At 35.9% G+C, this 22,298-nt stretch overlaps 1 protein-coding gene across 3 annotated transcripts in view; it reads left to right on the top strand.

Moving 5' to 3' along the window:
• Positions 1 to 22,298, top strand: part of KAT6A (lysine acetyltransferase 6A) — a 117,263-nt gene that overhangs the window by 78,550 nt on the left and 16,415 nt on the right. For all 3 annotated transcript variants that reach the window (XM_041751691.1, XM_041751692.1, XM_041751689.1), the window contains exons 9-11: positions 14,617 to 14,732; positions 20,502 to 20,643; positions 21,689 to 21,850. In XM_041751691.1, coding sequence (XP_041607625.1) covers positions 14,617 to 14,732; positions 20,502 to 20,643; positions 21,689 to 21,850 — 420 coding nt within the window. The remainder of the gene's footprint in view (positions 1 to 14,616; positions 14,733 to 20,501; positions 20,644 to 21,688; positions 21,851 to 22,298) is intronic.

Here is a 22,298-nt window from a genome sequence, read left to right as displayed (position 1 = left end):
TGGGAATTCAAAGGAGAAACTTAACATGGAGTTCATGGGAATTCAAAGGAGTTGTTCCTTTTTTGAAGAATTTTTTTTTTTCTAAGTTGCAGGCATAATGTCCTTTTACTCCTACTTATTTGTGTGTGTATTTCCTAAAAACAAGGATGTTCTTACACATGATCATAGTATGATACTTGATAAAAGTAATAATAAAGTGCTTGTTCACTTTATCACAATTTTATTCAGGTGATTCACTTTTGGCAGAAATACTATCAGGAGGTATGTAGTATTTATGTGTCTGATCGCAAGTGATGTTAACTCTGATCACTTGATTAAGGTGGAATTTCTCTGTAAAATTATTTTTCTTCTGTAAGTATCTTATGGCAATACACTTTGAAACCACGTAAATATCCAATTTCTTTTTTTTTTTTTTTTTTAATTTTTATTTATGATAGTCACAGAGAGAGAGAGAGGCAGAGACACAGGCAGAGGGAGAAGCAGGCTCCATGCACCGGGAGCCCGATGTGGGATTCGATCCCGGGTCTCCAGGATCGCGCCCTGGGCCAAAGACAGGCGCCAAACCGCTGCGCCACCCAGGGATCCCTAAATATCCAATTTCTCATCAGACTTTTACCCACTGGATTTAGCATCCAGTGGTGATTCTTGCCTGAAACTATTACTTTGTTGGTTGCTGAACAGGTGATTTTCTAATTCCATCATTTCTTTTATGAAGTTTATTAATTGGCATTCTGTAAGGAAGAGCTTTTTTTCTTCCATTTATTTATTCATTTAGACTTGAAGATTCTTATTTTATAAATTATAGTTTGTTGCTATTGATATTTATTTTGGTACTTACCTTGTTCCAGATTTGGGCAGGGAGGCCTCTTCAAACCATCTGCTGTGTCCTTCTGACATGTCTCTGTCTTATTTTATTTTATTTTATTTTATTTTATATTTATTTATTTTATTTATTTATTTTATTTTATTTTATTTTATTTATTTTTTAAAGATTTTATTTATTCATGAGACACACACACACACACACACACACACAGAAAGAGAGAGAGAGAGAGAGAGAGAGAGAGAGAGAGAGGAGAACAGACACAGGCAGAGGGAGAAGCAGGCTCCATGCAGGGAGCCCGATGTGGGACTCGATCCTGGGACTCCAGGATCAGGCCCTGGGCTGAAGGCGGCGCTAAACCGCTGAGCCACCCGGGCTGCTCCGTCTCTGTCTTTTTTAAAACTTTGTACAATTTATTCAATTCTGGGACACGTGGTGGCTCAGTGGTTGAGCGTCTGACTTTGTTTGGTTCAGGGCGTGATCCTAGAGTCCTGGGATCAAGTACCACATCAGGCTCCCTGCATGGAGCCTGCTCCTCCCTCTGCCTATGTCTCTGCCTCTCTCTCTCTCTCTCTCTCTCTCTCTGTCTTATGATTAAATCTTTAAAAAAAAATTTATTCGGGATCCCTGGGTGGCGCAGCGGTTTGGCGCCTGCCTTTGGCCCGGGGCGCGATCCTGGAGACCCGGGATCGAATCCCACGTCAGGCTCCCGGTGCATGGAGCCTGCTTCTCCCTCTGCCTGTGTCTCTGCCTCTCTCTCTGTGTGACTATCATAAATAAATAAAAATTAAAAAAAAAAAAAAAAGAAACCAGTTCCTCCTTAAAAAAAAAAATTTATTCTTTCTTCATTTTCAGAATTGAGGTATAATTGACATATAACATTCTGTTATTCAAATATACAACATAATGATTTAGTATTTGTATGTATCATCATCCTTACTTTTACCACAGTGATATGGTTCTAAGCTCTTACTGTCCTAGCTGTAGATTTAGCCATTTCTCTAAGAATCCTTGGTTTCTGTTAGTGGAGAGTGAGAATAAATGGTGGTTTTGTCCTTTTACTTGCTCAGATCCAAAGAGGTGTTATTCTTGATTTTCTCTCTCTGTTTCCTACTCCCTATTTATTTAATCCATCAGCAAATCCCAATGGTTCCACCTTCAAAGTATATCCAGAATATGACTACTTCTTACCACTTCCACCTTTACTACCTTAGTCTAAGCCACCATTATCTCTTGATTAGTATCCCTAGACTAATCTCCTTGCTTCTACTTTTATCTCTCACCCCAAACTCTAGTCCGTATTCTTTATATAGGGGCCAGCATAAATATGGTCAAACTTAAGTTGGATCCTACCACTCCTCTGCACAGAAAACCTTTAATGTTTTTCAGTCTTGTTTAGAATTTTTAGTATATGTGCTACTGAAGCAAGCACTTGTTTAGAATTTTTAACAACCAAAGTGTTTATTCTTCTCTTTAAGACTCAGTAGCATCTCATGGCTGCCTTTTTCTTTGGCTACTCCCCTTGTTCTGGCCCTTGTTCACTTGACTCCAGCCACAGACCTCTTCTTTCTCAGACACATCAAGTACCACCACCCCCTAAGTTGGAGGCTTTGTACTTACTGCTCCCTCTGTCTGGATTGCTTTTCCTCTAGTCTAGATGTCTAGTTGGCAGGAATTGGAATAATAGCGGTGTGAAGAGAAAGATTGACTAGGAAGAGTTAAAAGGGATGCTGAGTCTTGCTGAAGTTCAGTGGAGACAATATAAATTTGTATCAACAGTAATCTAGCTAACTGTGTGTTTCTTCCCGAATTTTATTAAACTTGTTATTGTCCATAGGTATACCTGGCACCAAGGAAATAAACAGCTAGATATTTGAATTCTGATTTGTGCTTATTTTCATTGGCAGTGAACTAAAATTCTTCTGATGGTGGTATTTTTCCATGAGTTTCTTTCATTTAATATTCATGTGCCTGGCATGATATGAGAGCTATAGGGTGAACAGAACACATAGACTCTACCTTTCACGAAGCTTTCAGTTTCATGAGCAAGACAGAGAATCAATTATAAAAATAAATCTTTAATTACAAACTGGTAGGTAATAGGAAAAAAAGAACGCAGCAAGAGATTACAGGGGCTTCCTGATCTAGGTTGCTGGAGGTTAGGATTCCTCTTTTAAGGAAGTAGTAATTTACACAGAGACTTAAAAGATGAGTAGAAGGTCAGCATGTCAAAGTGCTACAGAGAAGAATATTCCAGACATCAATAAGGGGATTGCTGCTGTAAATATTTTGAGGCATATAAGAACTTCGTAAATTTGAGAAACTAAGAAGACCAGTATAACTTGAGTACAATGAATAAAAGTGTCACACAAGATGAAGCTGGAGAGAGAAGCTGAGGACATAAGTTAGGATTTGGGTTTTTATTGTAATTGTAGTAGGAAACCATTGAATGATTTTTAGCAAGGAAAACAGCAGGATCAGATTTTCATTAAATTTTTTTTCCTGGTCACTGTATGAAGAATGGATTGAATTAGGCAAGAGTAGAAGCATAGAAACCCCAATTTAGAGGCTTTTTTAATGATCCAACTGGAAGAAGACTGTAACATAGACTTGGGATGTGGCAGTGGAAATAGAAGAGAAATAGATGGGTTTAGAATATATTCTAGAGATGGAATCAGCAGATTTTGGTGGTAGGTTTGATGTGTTGTTTGAACCAGGGTTGACTCCCAGGTTCTCTGGCTTCATGGAATAGAGAAGGTGGGTTGAAGCCAATTAGAAAAGTTACCACTGGTTAGAGTATATGATATTTTGTATTGTTTTGGTTTTGGTTTTAAGATTTTATTTATTTGAGAGAGAACGGGTATGCATGCACAGAGGAGTTGGGGGCAGTGGGAGTGGGAAGAGCAGGTTCCCTGCTGAACAGAGAGCCCAGTGTGGGGCTCTATCCCAGGACCATGAGATCATGACCGGAACCAAAGGCAGATGCTTAACTAAGTGAGCCACTCAGGCACCCCACATTATATGATGTTTTGAAAAATAAAAACATTTACAAAGATACTGCATGAAGTAATTTTTGAGAGACTAGATATGGTTTAGTAGCTCGTTCAATATTTGTTTCAAAAATGTTGCAGGAGAATTACAGGGTCTTAGGTGATCTTACAGCTGCACCAATAAAAGATAAATGATATAGGAATTAATTTTGGAATTCTTCCAACCAACAACCTTTCATTTATTACATGCCAACTTGATTCCAGGAACTGTGCTAGATATTGAGGCTATGAAAAAGATAAAGTTTTTATTCTCATTGAGCTTACCATCTAGTAGGAAATGTGCCCCAAAAAAGCAAATCCAGTATTTGCTCATAGTGATTTTATTGAGTAATTAAGTTTCGTATGGTGCATTATGGTGAATTATTAAAATGTTTATAAAAAAGGACCATCTATTAATTGGTTTTGATTTTTTTTTTTTTAAATTTCAGGAGAAGTAAGAATATCATTTACCTAGTACTATATTTTTTCATTAGCTATACAATGAATACATGAAAAAAAAAAGCCACTTCTGAAAGGAAAAATAGGAGTATAAGAAATTAGTAGTATAGGCTTTTGTTCCGGAATTTTTTTTCAACGGTAATCTTATGGGCCTGGAAGAAATGGTTTTTCTTATAACTTCTATCACAAGAAAGAAGCATTTGTATTCAGCTCATCTCACTGGAACATAACAGCCTTTTTGAAATATATACAATGATTTTTACATAAAATATCATCAAATAGCATGTTATATTTCCATACTAATTTTAATGCATTCTCATTTTGAAGAATTTGATTGTTTCTTTGTATGTTGTATAAAGTTAACAGCATTTTTGAAATCTGTGTGGGCTGTTAAAATAATTTTTTTCTTTGCATAAAGAATTGGAACAGTTTTTAGAAATGGAAATAATTAGGTTCAGAAACTCTCCTAATCCTGTGAGGTAAGGATTGTTATTGCCATTTTACGTATGAGGAAACCAGTACTTTTAGTTGAGTGACTTTCCTGAAGTTACATAACTAATAATGGCAGAAGTGGAATTTGAACTCAGTCCTGTGTGGCTTCACATCTTGTGCCCTTAATCACAGTAACATCCTGCATTACACTTAAAAAAAAATGTTATTAAAGCATCAAAATCATAAAACATGTACTAAATACAAGTAGGGAAAGAGTACATAAAAGATAAACAGCAGTGACATAAGAGTACTAATGAATGTAAGTCATTGCTGTATTAAATGATACAGATTGTTCCATATGGTCAGAGTATACTAAGATAATAAGAGTTGGTATGATTTGAGATAATGACAAAAGAAGCAGGCTTAAAGGATGATATGGATTTAGGTAAATGGAGAAAATGAGAGCTTACCAGGTAGGGTAAACAACATTAAGTAGAGCCTGGAGGAATAAATGACTACTATAAATGTAAGAGACATTGTGATTATTGGTCCATCAGATCAATAAATACTTAAGGGCCTAATATATGCAAGTCACATTGTGGAGATGATATAGAAAACAATAGCTGCTCCTAAAGGTGTCATAGGGCAGATTGTCCTTGCTTTGCATAGCACTGTGTTATTGGAAACATGTGCCTATTAGAATCATGTCCATTCTTTATATGCTTCTCTGGTGACTAAGATTTGGTCTCAGTTTAGGTTAGTTCATAAGTTTGAGTTAACATGGCACCATTTAAAGCAAGAACTGCTTGCATTTAGTCTGCTAAGTAAAACTGAATCTTTGTTGGACAGTGGTAAGAAATATATTGAATAACTTGTATAGGGCTGAATTTTAGAGAGCTTTAAAAGCTAGTAAGAGTGGAGGCACCTGGGTGTTGGTTGTTTAAGTGTCTGACTCTTGACTTCACTTAGGTTGATCTCAGGGTTGTGAGATTGAGCCTCACATTGGGCTCTGAGTGTGAAGCCTGTTTAAGATGCTCTCTCCCTTTCCCAACCACCCCCCTTCTCTCTCTGTCTCTCTCTCTCTCTCTCTTAAAAAACAAAACAAAACAAAAACAGCTGGTAACAGGACGTTAGTCTTGGCATGCCAGGATTTAAAGGTATCCTCGTGACTGCTTTGTTGTTGTTGGAATGATTTCTCTCTGGTACTGGTGAAATTAGAGATGGGGAGTGGGAGGTTGTTTTAGTGTCTTATGGCATTTACCCCTAATTATAAATCACATATTAAAGGCTAGTTAAATTTGAATTCATTCATTTGACAATTTAGCACAGTTTTATTGAGTATTTGTTAAGATAGTGGTTAAGAGCATAAGTATTAGAAACAGCCTGCATAGATCCAAATCCTCCCTCTGCTGAGTGACTTTGGTCAAACAAGTTACTTAATAGGTTTGTTGAAAGGATTGAATGAGTTGATATTTGTGAAGTGCTTAGCGTGTCATTTGTATAGTGAGCACTAGATAAATGTGAGTTTCTGCTAATTATCTTAGAAATAGGTGCTAGAAATACTTAGGTAAATAGAAAATGTGTCCCTGTTCTGTAGTTGAAGAGACATTTGTAAACAAAGCCATGTGGTTAGTAATAGACACCTTTTATTGTGTGCCAGGTACTACACACAGCATTATATATCAGTTTTTTTCATTTAGTACAACCTTGTTACTTGTTCCTGTTTTACAGGTGAAGAAGTTGAAGCCTTAGAAGGATTGTCTTACTTAGAGTCATATAGTTGTTAGTATCAGAATCTATAGTGAACCCATGCTTTCTGACTCCGTATCCTTAACTCTTAATTTCTAGTTCATGGTATCATGCTACCATAAAGATATACATAAGATGAAATGAGAATGAACAGGAAGGCATCTGTCTAGGGATGTTAGGGGAATCTTCACAGAAGAGATGTTGAGGGAATGAGTAAGAATTTACCGTTGGGCAAGAGGCGGAAGGCATTTCAAAAAGAGGAGTTTGGGTATGAGAAAGCTTATTGAACCCTTGGAGCTATGTGCAACTTGTTTGGCTGGAGTTCAAGAGATGAGATTGAAATGGTAAGTATGGACCAGATCACACAGGTCCCATGGTTCATGTTAAGAAGTTTGTACTTTATTTTTTAGTTATAGCAGTTCTTTCAAGTAGTAAAATAACTCTTGAGGAACTACTGAAGACTTTTAAAAAGAGTGACATGGTTGTATTTGTGTTTAGAAACTCAACTTTGGTGATACAGTGAACAGTAGATTGAAGAAAACCTGAACAGGGACATCAAGTCCAGTGATTAGAGTAGTCAGAATGAAACGTGACTAGGACCCAAATGAAAGAGGAGGAGATACAGTAGGTCAAGATTTTGAGGAAGATTTAGGATAGAATGAGAAAGATATGGTGTTGGGAGTTGAGATTGAAAGAGAAGGCAGAACCAGATAAGTCTCCCAGTGTCCTGTTTTGAGTAGGTGATGACACTAAACATGGCAAGAGGAGCTTTTTTGATAGAAGAGACCTTGCTTACATAAATTGGGAACTTGTGTGAAATCTAAAATGGAAAACTTCTGTAAACTATTGTATATACATGGATATGCAGGTCAGGAGGGTTTGGGGATAGGAGATATGCTGGGTTATCAGCACATAGGTGATAGATGAAACTACATAGGTAGTAGCTGAAGTTGTTATCATAGATAACATATAACAATAAATATTACTGAGTACAGGTTACTGTCTGCTAAGTGTTACAGATACAACAGTGAGCAAAAAAAATTAGGAGCTTACAGTTGAGTTGAGGTGGGGCTATGTTAAAGTAAACGATACACCATGTGGCAGTGTTAGGGTGAAAAAGCAGGGGAGGGAGAGAGAATTTGGATGGATTTGTGCAGTTTTAAATTGTTGGGGTAGGGACTGTCTGACATTTAAGAGAAACCTGAAGGAGATAAGAGAATGAACCTTGTGAGTATCATCAGGGGGAGCAATATTGCAGACAGGGGAGCAGAAATGTAAAGGTCCTGAATTGGGGTTTGTACTTGGCGCACAGTCAAGGAAACACAAAGAAGGCCAGTGTGGTTAGAGCTGCGTAAGTGCAAGGTAGAAGAGAAATTAGGTGATGAGAGGACAGAAAGGTTCTGGGAGGTCAGATATGATAGGGTTTTCTAGGTCATCATAAGGACTATGGCTTTTACTCTGATTGCGATAGCAACCCTTGGAGGATTTTGAGTAGAAGGACTTAAGTTGGAACAAGATTACTCTGGCTTCTGTATAGGTTGAGGGGGAAATACAAAAACAAGGGGAACTTAGGAGGCTATTAGAATTATCCAAGTAAGAGATACAGTGGTTTAGGACATAGTGGTAGTGGTAGAATTGGAATTCTGATTATGTTTCGAAGGTGGTAGACCATTAGGATATGCTGATGGATTGGCTGTGAAAACAAGGAATTAAGGACGATGCCAGAACACAGTTGGAGGAGGGAGTTGCTTTTTTCTCCAAGATATAGAAGAATATGGGAGGAGCAGGTTTGAGGAAAAAAAAAATCAGGAGTTTGATTTTGAATACATTAACTTTGAGATTCCTATAAAGCATTCAGGAAAGGAAATGTCAAGTAGATAGTGGGTTATATGTGTCTGGAGTTCAAAGCATAGGTCTGGGTTGAAATTTTAGATCTGGAACTTGTCAGTAAGTTGGTGGTACTAAAAGGAAGGAGACTAGATGAGGTCACCAAAGGAAAGGACAGAACTCTAAGGAGTTCTGTGAGGTACTCCAAGTTTTAGAGATTAGAGAAATGAGGAAAAATGGCCGGTGAAGAGGAAAAAACTTGGAAATACTGGTTTCTTACAAGCTAAGTGAAAAAAAAAAATATTTCAAGAAAGAAGGAATGGAAAAATTTGCAGATAGGTCAAGTAAATTGAGGACTGAAAATTGACCATCAGATTTAGTAACATGAAGGTGAACTTGAGAAGCAGTTTCCATAATGAGTGAAGGGGAAGATGAAAATATAATTGGAGCTGGTTCAAGAAGGAATAGAAGAAGAAAAATTGGTTATAGAAGTAATATGAGGCTATTCTTCTGAAGTAGTTTGCAATGAAGAGGAACAGAGAGAATAGTTGGGTGAAGATGTGAGGACAAAAGAAAATATCCCCTTTTTAAAATATGGGAGAAATAACAGTTGTTTATATGCTGATAGGAATGATCTAGTGGAGAGAAACCTGATGATGGAAAAGAGGGAAGGGAAATTGTCCAGTGTGCAAGTAGAGGCCCTGACTTTAGAGGAGGAGGGAGACAATGTAGCTATATATACTATTAAGGAAGACAGGCTTTGGGCACAGAGGGTAGACATATAGATGTGGCTTTGGAAAGCGGTAGAAGTTCTCTTTTGATTGTTTCTTACTTTTCTAGTATAGTAGGAAGTAAAGGCATTGGTTGAAAATGAAGATGGGCTAAGAGGTGTTGGAGCCTTGAGGAGATAGGAGAAAGTATGAAATAATTTTTAAGGAAAGTGGGAGAGTGAATGGAGTTAGAGAAGCATCAAGGGTCCATTTGAGAGGTTAGTAGTTAAGAATTATAAATGGAGAATAGTCAGTGTGATTCTATGTTTTTCTTCTGACCGTATTCAGGTATTGGATTATGTGGAGACATGAGTTCAACCAGTTAGGATTTTGTTTTGCATTGGGAGAAAAGTAGGGAAATTAAGTATATATGCAAAGACAAGGTACAAAAAAGACCTTAGGATCTAAACTGAATGAGAAAGGAGGGCCATATGGAGAGTGAAAAACTGGTAGGATCACTGGATTATAGGTCTTATGGAAAGAAAGGATGATAGGGCTGAAGATAAAATCCTGGGCTTTATCAATATGTAGTAGGAAAGCAAAGAAGATATCTAAGTGTAGATGAACAAAAAAGACATAGGTGAAAAAAAAGACAGGAAGTAGTGTGTAATCACATCTATAATTCTTAGATCCAGAATCCTGAAAACTTAACAAAAAGTTACTGTGGTAAAGTATAAATAACATAAAATTTACCATCTTAACTATTTTTAAGAATACAGTTCAGTGACATGAAGGATGTGTATACATTGTTGTGCAACCATCACCACCATTCATCTCTAGAATTTTTTTGTCTTTCCAAACTGAAACTCTGTACCCCTTATACCATAATTTCCCTTTTCTCCTTTCCCTAGCCCTTGGCAATCACTAATCTAATTTTGTCTTTGAATTTAGCTGCTATAGGTAGGCCTCAGTGGAATCAAAAAATATTTGCCTTTTTGTGTCTGGCTTTTACTTTATTAGCATAACTTCTTTAAGGTTCATTCAGGTTCATTTAGAATTCCCTTACCAGAATTTTTATTTTTTTAAAATTGTATTTATTTATTCATGAGAGACACAAAGAGAGAGAGGCAGGAACATAGGGACATTCTCCCTCTGAGAAGCAGGCTCCATGCAGGGAGCCCAATGCGGGACTCAATCCCAGGACCCCAGGATCATGTCCTGGACTGAAGGCAGGCACTAAACTGCTGAGCCACCCAGGCATCCACCCTTACCAGAATTTATATGTATATTTATCATTAGGTATATATGTCTTTACCATGAATGGTGTCATCCAATGGACACTTGAGTTGCTTTTACCTTTTGGCTGTTGTGAATAATGCTGCTGTGAATGTGGGTGGACAAATACCTGTCTGAGTCTCTTTTTTCAGTTCTTTTATACATTGCTGGTTCATACGGAAATTGTTTAATTTTTTGAGGAACAGCCAAACTGATTTCCACAGTGCCTATGCACCATTTTACATTTTCACCAGCACTGTTCAAGAATTCCAATTTTTGCACATCCTCTCCAATGCTTGTTATTCTCTGTCCAGTATCCATCCTAGTTGATGTGAAGTGGTGTATCTCACTGTGGTTTGCATTTGCATTTCCCTAATGATTAATGATTTCTTTTCATGTGCTTACCAACCATCTGTTTATCTTCTTTGGAGATTGAAAAAAAATATATAACTCGTTTTACAGTAAGATCTCACTTACCTAAACAGAATTGTTGGCAAAACATGGTTTGAACTGATATGAGACTATACATATTCGTTACTTTTCCATTTAATATGGATATTCATATGCTTTCCTAAAGAAATATTAGTGTGTCTGATTATGGAGTGTTGCCCAAAATCCTGTCAGGGTTGTTGATTTCAGATATGTAATACTTCACTAACATCAGAAAAATTCAAGATTCTGAAGCACATTCTATTTGAAGCGTTTTGGATAAGAGTCTATGACTTTGTAGCTTCACTTCCTTGGAAAACTAAGTTCCAGTTCCAAAAAACATACACACAAACTTTTGGAATTCAGAACATTAATTAATTGAGGACAGTGAGTACTTCATATCTCACCCCTCCCATTTTGTTCTTTTCTGTCTTTATTCTTCACTGTTGATTTTCCTTCCCTGAAGTATTTCCCCTCTTAACTTCTCTGAACCTTTTCCCCGCCACCTATGAGGTGGGCATATTGTTTTCTACTTTGAGGAACCGCCTGTGGCATTTAAATGAGATAACAATATAAGGCATAGAGTCTGCCACAGTATTGGCTTCATAAATGCTGATTCTCTTTATTCTTTAAGTTCATGCTGCCTCTATTTTGGAGTGTATGAACTCATTCTTACATATCTCTTTCATCATGCAACTTCTAATCCCTAATGAACAGAATTATTTTTTATTACACTGTTTCTATAGGAAAATGTTCAAATACCAGAAAGACCTCTCCTTTCCCTACACTACACATTCTCATACTAATAATAAGGGTACATTCCTCCTCTCCACTCCCACTTCAAAATGCCAAATCCCCATAGGGAATGGAAAGGGAAGATCAAGGTGGAGTTGTCCAGTGGAGGCATGAGGAGGAGCAGAACTGTATCCTTATCACTTCTAGATCAGTTGTAGTTTTCATGTTTGTACCAGATCTGGAATTGGAGGGTACTGTCAGAGTTGCTTCTGTATATTGGAAATTGGAATTAGATGAGTCATTTGTGGAGGTGGAGTTTTTGAAGAAGAGTAACAATCTTTTCTCATAAACTGCTAGTAATAACAGTTTTATTATCTAGAATAGGTGCATTTAAAGTTATCTTTTGGGTTAGTCCAATTACTAGTGCATTTAGTGCCTCCCCCCCTTACTTAGATTGAAAGATCTATTCTGACCTGGAATATATGTCATCTTTTCAAGATGTTGGCATATTCAAATGAAAAGGTGGCACAAAGTGGCAGAATTCTAGTTAAAAGTTTAAAAAAATATTTTTTTAAAAAAAATTTTATGTGTTTATTTGAGAGAGCCCAAGCAAGAGAGAGAGAGAGAGCACGAGCAAGGAGAGGGGCAAAGGGAGAGGGAAAAACAGACTCCCCACTGAGCATGGAACCCCAGCGTTGGATTCTGGGCTGGATCTCAGAACTCTGGAATCATGACCTGAGTCAAAGGCCGACAGACACTCAACTGACTGAGCCACCCAGTCCCTGCTGTCTTCTTGATTCTATTAGATAGCTGCTGCTTTAGAAAGCTGCATGTTTACTGAGAGTATTTTGGCTGAAATTTAAAAATAAAACCTAGCAGAATTGACCTTGTCATTCAGATTTGAGTTTGATTTTGGCAAGGACTGGGTTAATGAGTGGTTTGGATGCAGCTGTTGCTTCCTTACTGCAGTGAGTCTTTGTTAAGGTGTAAACCTTAGTAAACGGAAACACACAGGCTCTTGAGGCTTTCATAAGGGAGTTGGAGATGGTGGTGGAGGCCAGAAGTGGATGAGTGCATGTGCCAGCCATTTCACGGTGCAAACAGGTGAGGATAGGTAAAGGCAGTGGGGAAGTCTTCTGTGAGTCTAGTTTTAAACAAACAGACCGTCTTAGTTGCGGTGATGTGTAAACAGTTATACTGGAACTGGATATCCACGTTTACATCGTGCATCCGCCTGGAGGAGCGCCGGACAGCTGAGGGGAAGGCTCTCAAACAACAGGCAGTGCCTCAGCAGGTGCATATTTTCAACTCCTCTGCTTTCTGTTTGATCGTTGGCTCAGGAAGTTGTTTTCTGGTATTTGGTTATTCTGATACCTCCTATACTCTTGTTGTTTTGAGTTGTGAAGATAGGTTGAAAGATGCTACTTTATGAATTAGAATACTTGCTTCTGGAATGTAGTTTAAAGAACATTGTTTTTAAAACCTTTTTACAAATTTTTATTTTGGTTTTGAGACATGAAAAAATATTATTTTAAGTCTGTCTTGCGTATGTTTGTTTTTAATGATTTTTGCACTTGGAAGAACCCCCAATACTCCTTGGTGTCATAACATAATTGATCCAACTAATAGATGTTTGTATTTTGTTTTGAAATGTCTAAGGAAGAGGTTGAGGTTTCACCTAGCTGTATTCCAGCATGAAACCTGAGATAAGTCCCTTGGCCTGTTTATAAAAGAGAATGGTTAGAAAGGCCAGGGAGAGTTCTCAAATTAGTTGTGTGAAGAGGTTTCTTCCTTCCTTAAATGAATTTACTAAAACTGAATAAAAATATCTGATCTTTTTTGTTTTGTTAGAAAGTGTGTAGGGGTTTGTGGGGGTGTGTCTGTCTCTCTGTGGGCTCCAACAAGAGACTTTTAATAAATCTGTCTGATTTTTAAAGCATAAAGTTGAAGAATAATGTTAGTTATCCTTTTGTTGAGGAGTTATTAATACTTTGTTTGATTAGACTAAATTCTAACTTAAGTCAATTTTAATGTTAAGCCTTCAAAAAAAAAAGAATTTATTTATTTTAGAATGAGCAGAGGAGGCAGAGGGGGAAGAAGAGGGACAAGCAGATTCTGAGCTAAGCATGGAGCCCTAGGTGAGGCTTAGTCCTACGACTGGAGATCATGACCTGAGCTGAAACCAAGAGTGGACACTTAACTGACTGAGCCACCCAGGCGCCCTAATGTTAAGTTTTAAATGAATATTTATAGAGTGTCCATGATAAATATTATGTACATAATATATATGTATGTGTCTATGTATGAATCTCTTCCTGTATTGGTTGTAGAGCAAATCAGATTGCTCTTGAATTTGAAGTTTTAAAACCTGATCTTTGTAGTCCTCAGCAGTGGCTTATATTTAAATTGCTGGTGTGGAAGTCATAAAGGCTTTACAAATTACTCTTTTTTTAGATAATGTAGTTCAGGTTTTTGCAGAGATGGAGGCATAGAGATTGTTTTCATTATAAACAGAAGTTAGATAAAAGGGATAACGATATGTGTATAACAGTTTTTTTTTTTTTTTGGTTGGTTAAATCTATGAATAACTACTGATGAAGGGAATTTTAGGGGCAGTGTAAAATGAATTGAAGACTCTTTTGATACTTTTTGTCATATTCTTTTAATATTATCTACTTTTCCAAACCAGAAAGTCACTCTATTCTCTCTGCTCACATGTTTAGTGGGTTGTTTCTGTAGTCAGGTGAGGCACTTGTGTAGTGACACTGGCAAGTATTCAGAGTTCCTTTTCCCTCCTTGTTAAAAGTTATTGTCTTATATCCCCAAATGTCAGCAGCTTCTCTTTAATAACTAAGTCATTAAGGGAGTGAATTTAATTGTGGAAAATATTCGCAGTCTTATTAAATGTGGAAAATACAATGACACCAATTGCATTTGGTTTTCAAAGATTAGCATTTTTGTTCTCCATTTGAATACCCTGTTTACAAAAAATAATACAGCTTATTTCAAACTTGTTAGCTTATTCCTCGCTTTTTTTGTTCTTCTGTGGAACTCTGAGAAGACAACATCTAATTTCAGCTTTTTCATTATATCAATCTCAGTAGATTTAATTTAGCTAACTTTTGTGATGTATTTTTTGACTGCACAGAAAGTTGGAGTGACTGGTCCCCCTGATCCACAAGTCCGCTGTCCCTCTGTCATTGAGTTTGGGAAGTATGAAATTCACACCTGGTACTCCTCCCCATATCCTCAAGAATATTCAAGGTATGTTTTGAGAGACCCTTTACCTTTTGTTTGTAGTTTCTTAGAACTCCCAACACTAGATCTTGGGGACATTTTAGTCCGCTTATCTTTATACATTTGAGGAAACTGGTGGATTTTAAACATCCATAGTAGCAGCATATTCTGGCAGCCACTTAATCCCAGTTGGCTTTAGATTTTTCTTTTCTGTAACCTGTCCAAAAGCTATTATTTAAAATTGGGAACCTGACACATGGTCAGAACAAGAAGAGGAACATATTTCTTTAAGAGAAATTTGCCTTCATACTTCATGCTACTTAAGTACAAGTAAAGTTTCATTGAGTAGACTTTTATCTAAATTTTTATAATTTAATGAACTTAGTGAATGTTTTTGCAGGAATAATTGGACAAATGGTATGTAGTAATACTACATGTAAATAGCTTGGATTTCCAGACATTAAAAGTAACCAGTCACCAGCTTTTTGGGATGAGGCAATATGTTTAGTGAAGCCAGATAGGTTTCATGACTCCGTTCTGACATTTATAAGCTGTATAACCTTAGAAGTTGCCCAGCTAACCTATACCTCAGTTTCTTCATCTGCAAAATGGGGTAAAACTAGTACTTTTACCTCATAGAGTTGTGATAATTAAAATGAGTTAAAACCTGTAAATCTCACCTTGACTCAAGGGGAGAGAGGAAATTGATGTAGAGATGGATTTAGAGAGCCAGCATCAGCACTTGCTTTTCAAGAGATTGATGAGAGTGGAACCACGAGGCTGTTGCTTATTAAGATATGAAAAGGCTTCTTTAGAAATGTGTTTTTTATTCTGGTAAGATTGTCAGTATCTGATCTCTTTGGTTTGATGGAATTGGTTTTCAATTTATTCTTAATAAACATTGCCTACAGAAAAATAAATAATAAATAGGAATCATAGTAGAAAGCAGCAATGGGATAGGAACTATAAAATTTACCAGCTTTCTTAAGTAAAATTTTAGACATTTTTCTGGTACATTGCCTTATCTGTTGTGGAGTATTCCCTGAATTTTCCATCAAAAAATATTCTATAGGATAATAGATTCTTTAGTAATTGTGACTTTTTCTCTATTTGTAATTCTTTTAGTTACATTTATATATATATATATATATATATATATATATATATATATATATAATTTTAAGTGAGTTTAGGCTTGTTCTGTTAAACTTGAGTTGGCTAAAATGTTTAGAGATCTTATGTTTTACAAATAAAAATCCTGTGTCCTTACTTGGTTAATAACTACTTATTATTTGGTGCTGAATTATTTCTAAGTTATTTCTTATTACTAAAGGTTTTGAACACTTTTTTAAAAATTCAAAATCCCAAAGCATGCAAGAACAGAACAATTGCAGCAAATAAGAAAGAAGAAAGATCCCAAAAGGAAAATCTTTGGGAAGTGGGATTATGCATTATTTCCCATAATACCCAGATATTTGTGTGCATTGTATATTAAGTAATCTTGCATCCCTGACTTAAGAAACAAATCAAAATGAAACAACAATGAAGTCAGTAATGCAGCTTCATTTGGAGCAGTATGATTAAGTCTTAGACATTGAATTGTATAAACCAGAGTTTTAACCCTAAGTTTCTCTAACAGGCCATATGATGTTCATATCTGGCAGATAGTTTCATAGAGAACCCCCTAAAACATGGCATAGATGGGCTAAAGGCGAGAGTAACTGTGATGGTGGGAAATCCTTTACTCCTGAGCAGTTTAGCATTATTAACCTTTTTGCAAGGAAATCATACTGATATCCTAAAGAATGGGTTCTATGTAATTGAGTAGCTTGGGAAATTTCCTCTTCCTTTTGATCTTGTTCCTGACTTGATTTGATGCATAGATTATATACTACAGCCCCAGTTACAGAAGACCAGCATCCTTAAGGTCTTTGGGTGACCATTAAATGATGAAATAAAATGAATGAAAGGAGAATAAAACTATTAATCATAAATTAATAGTAGCTTTAGTTACCATCATTGAGCTTGGTACTAGACTAAACATCTCTGGAGTAATTTTGTGTGAGGTAGATAGTAATATCTTCATCTTCCAGACCAGAGCCCAGCAACATATGAACATATGTTCATATGTTCATATCTTGAACATATTCAAGACCACACAGTTTATAAGTTGCAGGACCGGATTTAATCTCACTTTTCTCTTAATCACATGGCCATAACTTTTAATCACTGAGCTTGCCCTACTCCATATAGCATCTGTATCTAGATTGATCTCACATGGCTTTTAACCATAATCTTTAATTTAAGTAATATTTGATAGAATTTTTATTGTTGTATTAAAATTTTACCAAAAGTGGACTTATTATAATAAGGCTACACAAATTGCTGCTACCTGGGGCAATGTTTAAAAGCCAAAAGGATATTATAAGAGTTCCTGGGAAGAATATTTGCATCATCCTTCAAATAAGGGAAGCAATGTAGCTGCAGCCCAGTTAGAGTGTCAGCATAGTGGCTGGCTCTAGAATAAACTTTAGGTATGGAAGCTACACCCCATGGTGCAGCTAATCAAAGTGACCTTTCACCTATTGGATAGTCAAGGCCTAGATGCTATCAGGAAGACAATGACAAAAAGTAGTACCCAGCAGTATCCTTTATGGCTAAGAGTATTCATACTCTTCTATAATCATATCATGTGATTTGATGTTCTTTCTGGATGATACATTTTTTTCAATGAAAGAACTTTAGCCATATACTGTTACTAAAACATTTTGTTTTCCAGGAGTTTTATCAGATGATTCCCTTTGCACTAACAGTGTTATCCCAGTGGGCTTGGTTATAATAAAGTAAGAGCCTTTATTTTAAAATGTTTTCAGCAAGAACTAAATTGGAATCAAGTAGATTATGATGCTTGCTTTTACTTTGTTATTTTTCAGATACTAAAATTTGCTGAAGTTTTTTTTTAATCAAGAAAATTTCATGCATCTTGCTATTCCAAGGGAATAGCATGAATTTATGATTTACCAGATAAGACTTGGCAGTAATTTTTTTTATAGATTTCATTCCTCCTAGGTTTTCTTGAACAACTTGCTTACTGTGAGAGCTTTAAAAATTAGGCCTTCTTTCATAGACCTTAGAAAATAAGTTGTACTTTATTTTCATGTCTCTGTACCAAGACCTAAAAGTTGAATTGGATGCTTTTAAATTTGGCATTTATCTTTAGCATAATCTGGAAAGTGTAGTGTTCTGTCCCTCTTCTCTCCCTTCCTTTTTTCCCAGGATTTTATGTTTCTCCAATTCACATTGTAGGGAATATTTAGTTGTAATATTTAGTTTTCAGAGTGAAACTGTATGCACAGATTCTTCTGTATCTTCATGTGGCAACAAGTTAAAATTGCTCATTGAGAATTTAGCACTGGTAAATAAAAGTAAGTGGTAGAGTAGTTGGAAGAAGGAGGATGCCATTAGTTACACAGGGAGAACCTCCTTCTGCCTTCCTTTTAAGAAGAAGAAATTATTCAAAATCCACATATTGAGGAAAATAGTGTGGCAGTTGTGGGTCAGCTCTGAGACTCAGTTTGTATAGCTAGTGCCCACATTAGATTAAGTTTATAGTTGTGGCCATTTTGTTTTGAGACTTTTTTTAGTTCTGGTGGTAAAGAAGAAGAAAACTCTCTGTCTTACTGCCATTCCTTCTCTAAGTTGTGGGGTTTGAGGCAGCATGCAAAGGAAATAAGCATGGTCAACCAGGAAACCTTTCTTTTCTATGCTCTTGGCTCCAGTTTTTTTACTTCAGTTTGTAATGTCAGTTATTATTTGTTATACTCACTACTTTATTCTGGAATGACTTTTGTACTAATGATATAATATCAGGTTATGTTGGTTTGTCTAATATGAGAGATTTTGGAAACTAGTATTAGGTATTGTAAATACTTAGAAATACTATACCTCACCAGTTCCCTGGAAGCGTTTAGTGTGCTGTGAACAACAGTTTTAGAAGTAAGCTGTGAGATTGTATTGGAAGAGTAAATGCACATTGTAAATCTCCAAGGTAGAAGGAAAAAAAATCACATACCTTTTCCCACCCTTGTTTGAGTGTGAAACACTAACTGCATACAGGGCTAGTGCTCCATAAGTCCACCTTGACAAAGGCCTTTGTTGAATGTTAGATGTTTTCAGATAAGGTATAATTATGTTTTAAAAGTGGCTTCCAAAGTAGTACTTGAAAAAATAGTGTGGTCTTCACACTTTAAGAAATTAGAGATTTTTCTGTGTTAATCTATTTTTTTCTTTAATTCTGATGTAATAGTTTTAAAGCATAGCTATCCAAACTGGTACAACTAAATTTAATGAGGTTTATTAAAATTTCCTTTAGCTTATTACTTATTTATTACTTATTTATTTGAGAAAAAATGCAGTTATTTGTTTAGATTATAGTTCTTGTCATCATATATAGTGTTTTTGTATATACAGTTTTTAGTGATGGTATCAGATCTCAGATTACCAAGGCATGACCAGTTGTGGACACAGTTCAGGATACAGGGAAGTTTTTGTGCTGAGGATAAATGAGGTGTGTATTTTATATTAGAAGAACCACGTCGTCTTCTGGATTAGACTGCAATAGGTGTAAAAGCCACTGGCTTTTAATTTAGACTCTTACTTCCATTACTTTATGAATTCATCCAGTAACTTTATTGCCTAGCTCCTCATAAAAGGGACATCGTAAAGATGTCCTATTAAATTACTGCTAAAATACTACTATTGTATAAATATAAATTAATAACAACATCTGAAAGAATAATTTGAACTTTTATTTCACTTGTTGACTTTTAAGCTTCAGGGTTTAATGTGATATTTAACCAGAGGGAAAGCCAGAATTTCAGGGGTAGAGGGAAGGAGGTAGTGTAGTATGTCCAAACCTGAAAAGACATATTATTACAGTTTTATACTTAAAAAGATATATAAAATCTGCTTTTATAATACCCATTTTATATCCATATTTCTCAGCACTCTATACCTAGTGCACCTGGCACAGGGCCTGACACACAGTAGTAGCACAGTTGACCCTTGAATAACACCATGGTGAGGGGCACCAACTCCACACAGTCAGAAATCCATGTATAACTTTTGACTTCTCAAAAACTTAACTAATAATCTGCTGTTGACCACAAGCCTTATCAATAGCATAAACAGTCAAGTGACACATACTTTTTGTTACATGTACTATATATTATATTCTTAGAATAAAGTAAGCTAGAGAGAAGAAAATATTATTAACAAAATCTTAAAGAAGAGAAAATATATTTACATTACTGTATTTACCAAGAAAAATCCACATATAAGTGGACCCATGCTGTCCAAAGCCATTTTGTTCCAAAAAAAATGGATGAATGATCAAATAAAGGAAGAAAGAATATATAGCTGAGAAAATCTTCTTCACTTATTGGTGTGTTCTGAAGGTAGGCTTTATTTTCTACTTTATTAGAGATTATCAAGGAGGGGAAAATATGCGATTTGCATTGTCTGCCAAGTGGGTAACTTTTTAAAAAGTCTGGGAAGCATTTAGTCTAATAGGAAGAGCACTGAATTGAGTATCTTTACTTTTCACTCTTGCCCTCCTTGTTAACTAGTTAGATACTGCTAACCAAATTAGTTTTATCTTTAGTTTGTTTTCTCTTTCATTAATGGGGATAACAATACATTCTCTACCTTTTTACTCGAGTAGTGAGATTCAAAAAACGATAGTTGTGAAAGTCTGCAGTCTTATAAAAAGCCCTGTCTTTTTTTCATTATTTACAGGCTCCCTAAATTGTATCTTTGTGAATTCTGTCTAAAATATATGAAAAGTAGAACTATTCTCCAGCAGCACATGAAGAAATGTGGTTGGTTCCATCCTCCTGCCAATGAGATTTACAGAAAAAATAATATTTCTGTCTTTGAGGTAAAGTAGATGTTTTATAGTTATCTTCCTATCATTTCAAATGTAGTGCCATCTGAACTGCATCTAATTGTACTTGGAGTTTTTTTTGAAATGTTATTTTACTGTTGTACTCACTATTGAGTCCCAGTAATTCAGCTATATGAGAAGCAGAATTAGGCCAATCCAAATGGTACCAAGATCACACAAGCTTGATCTCAAAATAAATTATTCTGTGTTTTAGGATTCCATTTGATTATAAAAATGCCAACTGATTGGTTAATTGGTTATGTTTAGATGTGATAAAATTGTATGAAATGGTATTTAAATGAAAAAATTTATCTTGCTTTACTTAAAGGAATATTTTGTAGAGGTATATTTAATAGCTGCAGTAAACCTTATTTTGTAGATATAAAAAAATTTTTTTTCACTTTGTCATGATGATATGACTTTGTGTCTGGGAATATTGCATTTGCTGAGTTCCAACCTAGGAAACCTGCTTGGTGCCTCTGGCAATAGTTAATACTCCTGAAAATAGCTTTATTTGGGGGTAAATCTAATCGTGGCGGTCAGACTGTGTTGCTTCTAGCTGCTGGCAGAGACCAGACTGTAGTTATATCTTGTTTTACTTAACATATGTATTTTAGAAGAGGTTGCTTTTAGATCTTTTGTTGGATTACTTTAAAATATGAATCACATCAGCTTGCCATCTAAGGGATTACTACAGCCAGTCTCGTTAATTTTATCTTTTTTTTTTTGGTGTATTTTTTTATTGGAGGTTCGATTTGCGCCAGTCCTGTTCAAAAGCAAAAAGTGCTGTTTTTAAAAGAGTCATCATTTCTTTGTCTAGCTATTCATACTTTGTTGAAGTACAGTATTTTATATGTTTAGTCGTCTTAAAACAGCAGGTGTTCTAATTCTACTGTTGAAAGGATAGCTTCCAGGTTCTGATTACTGACAGCTTCTCTGAGGCTGGACAGTGTATACTCATAGATATTTGTAAGTGATGTGTACTCTTGAACTAAAGAGCCACTTTTCCTGACCATTTTGTTCTATTATTTTCCTCTAGGTTGATGGGAATGTCAGTACCATTTATTGTCAGAACCTGTGTCTCTTGGCAAAGTTGTTTCTTGACCACAAAACGCTCTATTATGACGTGGAGCCATTTCTTTTTTATGTACTAACACAGAATGATGTCAAGGGCTGCCACCTTGTTGGCTACTTTTCTAAAGTAAGTATATTCAGCTTAAAATTTGTTTGAATTCACATGGAAATCTAAAACAATCTTTGTCACTTCCCCTGAGGAGAAACTACACTATCAGCACCTTCTAAGTACTATCTAGCTTTTTGGAAAGGAAAATAGAAGGAACATTCAGAATCATATCAAGTGCTAGAAGGTGCCTAATAACATTCAACAGACTCTACTCTCCTAGGAACATGAGCTGCCATTTATACTCTAGAGGAAAAGTTTTTAAATCACTTCTATTCCCATGGTAATAATAGACAGAACTTGTGAAATAAACACAGTCATTACCTCTGTGAGCTCTTTCTCAGTTTAAATCTTCTCTTCCTAGTTTAAATTTGAAGAATTTAAATAAGAATAAGAAGCCATTTTAATTCAAGGATATTTTTCTCTCCTAATAATCTTCCATTCTCTTGGGGAGAACAAAAGGTGTTTT

Source organism: Vulpes lagopus, chromosome 4, assembly GCF_018345385.1.
Source record: "Vulpes lagopus strain Blue_001 chromosome 4, ASM1834538v1, whole genome shotgun sequence".
Lineage (NCBI taxonomy): Eukaryota > Metazoa > Chordata > Mammalia > Carnivora > Canidae > Vulpes > Vulpes lagopus.
Note: the sequence above shows the minus strand (reverse complement) of the source record. Positions and strands in the feature narration are given on the sequence as shown.